At 40.8% G+C, this 2,371-nt stretch overlaps 1 protein-coding gene across 1 annotated transcript in view; it reads left to right on the top strand.

Moving 5' to 3' along the window:
• The window catches only part of ide (insulin-degrading enzyme), a 54,262-nt gene that overhangs the window by 44,483 nt on the left and 7,408 nt on the right, over positions 1-2,371 (top strand). Inside the window, exons 18-20 of the mRNA XM_015380227.1 lie at positions 600-767; positions 895-1,167; positions 1,702-1,763. Coding sequence (XP_015235713.1) covers positions 600-767; positions 895-1,167; positions 1,702-1,763 — 503 coding nt within the window. The remainder of the gene's footprint in view (positions 1-599; positions 768-894; positions 1,168-1,701; positions 1,764-2,371) is intronic.

The following is a 2,371-nucleotide window of genomic DNA, read 5'->3' as shown; positions in this document are numbered from 1 at the left end:
TAAAATAGATTTGTGACAAATAGAGACCGCGGGCGCCATATAGTTTGTTTGAGTGGCGTTGCCATGATGTGACGTCATCGGGAGGCGCAGGGACCATGGAGAATTTCTTCGTAAAATTGTCCGTTTACAAACCGCAATCCCGCTTTCGAATAAAACCTACACCCCGCTATAATTACTTTAGTAAGCTGTCCAGACCAATCAAAATGTTTTGTGCAATTGTGCAAACGTTAAAACAATTATGTATTGTGACATCATCAAAAGGCGCATGCCCCCGGGTCAATCTGGCAGCCCGAGTCAATCTGGTACCTACACTGGCCAATAGGGGGCGGGGCTAAAAATGAATACCTGCTGTTGCACATTTCTGGCAGAATTTAAAAATTTATTTTAATTGTCTACACAGTTATAAAACAAAAAGTATTGTTAAAAAAAAAAATTTGAAACACGTTTTAGACATTTTTTGAAGGGTGTGTGGATGAAACACCATGTGACTGTGTTTGGGCCATTTCTATAAATAGATAAACATCAGCTGGTGTGAGCTGGGCCCGGTACTGGGCCCACCGGCCTTAAGGGGTTAAATGTATCTGTTAATTTTCTCTCAGGTGGTTGGTACGTTTACCAGCAGAGGAATGAGGTCCACAACAACTGCGGCATTGAGATCTACTACCAGACAGACATGCAGACCACCAACGACAACATGCTGCTGGAGCTGTTCTGCCAGATCATCTCTGAGCCCTGCTTCAACACTCTGAGGACCAAAGAACAGCTGGGTGAGGCTGCCCAGCATTCATCCTCTGGATCCATTTTCTGAGAGTCGTTTAGATCATATTTTGAGACCCCCAAATTACCCCTTACAATTCTTTATCATCTAAAGGTGTTTTGTCTCATCCCTCCAAGGTTACATTGTCTTTAGCGGGCCCCGTCGAGCAAACGGAGTTCAAGGCCTTCGCTTCATCATCCAGTCGGAGAAGGCCCCCCACTACCTGGAGAGCCGCGTGGAGGCCTTCCTCTCCACCATGGAAAAGGCTTTGGAGCAAATGAGCGATGAAGCCTTCCAGAAACACATCCAGGCCCTGGCCATCCGGCGCCTGGATAAGCCCAAGAAGCTGTCTGCCGAGTGTGCCAAATATTGGGGGGAGATCATCTCTCAGCAGTATAATTTTGACAGAGGTAAGAGCTCTAGATGTTCCTCTTTACTGCCACGCCAAATCTACAGTGATTGGAAATGAGTTACACCTTGAAAAATCTGCTGCATTGATCTTCCTCTTTGGGGGAAAAAAAGCTGCTAGACGATGGTTTGCTAAGAAGCTTATAAACATTCAGCAAACATGACGAAGGAGGAGCTCTGATCAGATTAGAACGACTGAATTCAATCAGGATTCTGTCTTTGGATAAACTTATTATGCTTTAGACAGAAACCAGAGTAAAAATGCATCCCACACTTTTCAGATTTCACTAATCAGTTACATCAATCCTACATGCTGTTCAGCTGCTGGGTTAGTTCAATGGAGAACAAAGGAGTTCCTCTCCTCTGAGCTGGTCCTCACACATAGATATTTACTGTACTGTGTCGATGTAAGGAAGTACTGGAAATGTGTTAAATTGAAGCGTTTTTCTTCACCATTATTGTTAACTGAGTTACTGTTGATGCTTCTTCTGAAATGCCTCCAGCTAATCATGTTGGCACTTCTGCTTGACTTGCAGATAACATTGAAGTTGCACATCTGAAGACGCTGACAAAAGAAAACATAATGCAGTTCTACAGAGTGAGTAGCACACCTTCTACGACGAACTCTATCGGTTTGAAACGTTTTCACTTTTTCTCGGGATTCTTCTTTAATTTTCAAATTTCACCTCATCGCTCCGGACGAGGGTCCAGATTTAATAAATTCTTAAATTAGGAATTCGAAGGTTTATTTTTGAATGGCTCATGTAGATCTCAAATGGGGATCTCACCTCATTTTGTGTTTTATTACACGGAGAAAACATTGAAATAATTTCCCGTCCACATTTTTTGCTTATGCATTTAGAGTGTTTTTGTAAATATAAGCTTATTACTATATTGTTTAGTATCTACTGGTCAGAAACTATTCAACTAAAAAAAAAATAAATAAAAAAATGCATTTTTACCACACTACCCTGAACCTTTGAGGTGGAAATCACATAAATTAAGGTTTTCTCAGACAGGCAGTGACAGCTTTAGAAAAAGGCCAAAAACATTGAAATCGCACCCATCAAGCACTAATATCCAATTATTTAGGTGAAACTAACTTTCCAACTTTTGGAGTTCTGGATAGAGCAAATCGACAAGATGATTTATTTATTTTTTTTTTATCTTAAACGCAAGATGTTTATTTATTTATTTTTTTTTTAT

Source organism: Cyprinodon variegatus, unplaced genomic scaffold (assembly GCF_000732505.1).
Source record: "Cyprinodon variegatus isolate N-32 unplaced genomic scaffold, C_variegatus-1.0 Scaffold11, whole genome shotgun sequence".
Lineage (NCBI taxonomy): Eukaryota > Metazoa > Chordata > Actinopteri > Cyprinodontiformes > Cyprinodontidae > Cyprinodon > Cyprinodon variegatus.
Note: the sequence above shows the minus strand (reverse complement) of the source record. Positions and strands in the feature narration are given on the sequence as shown.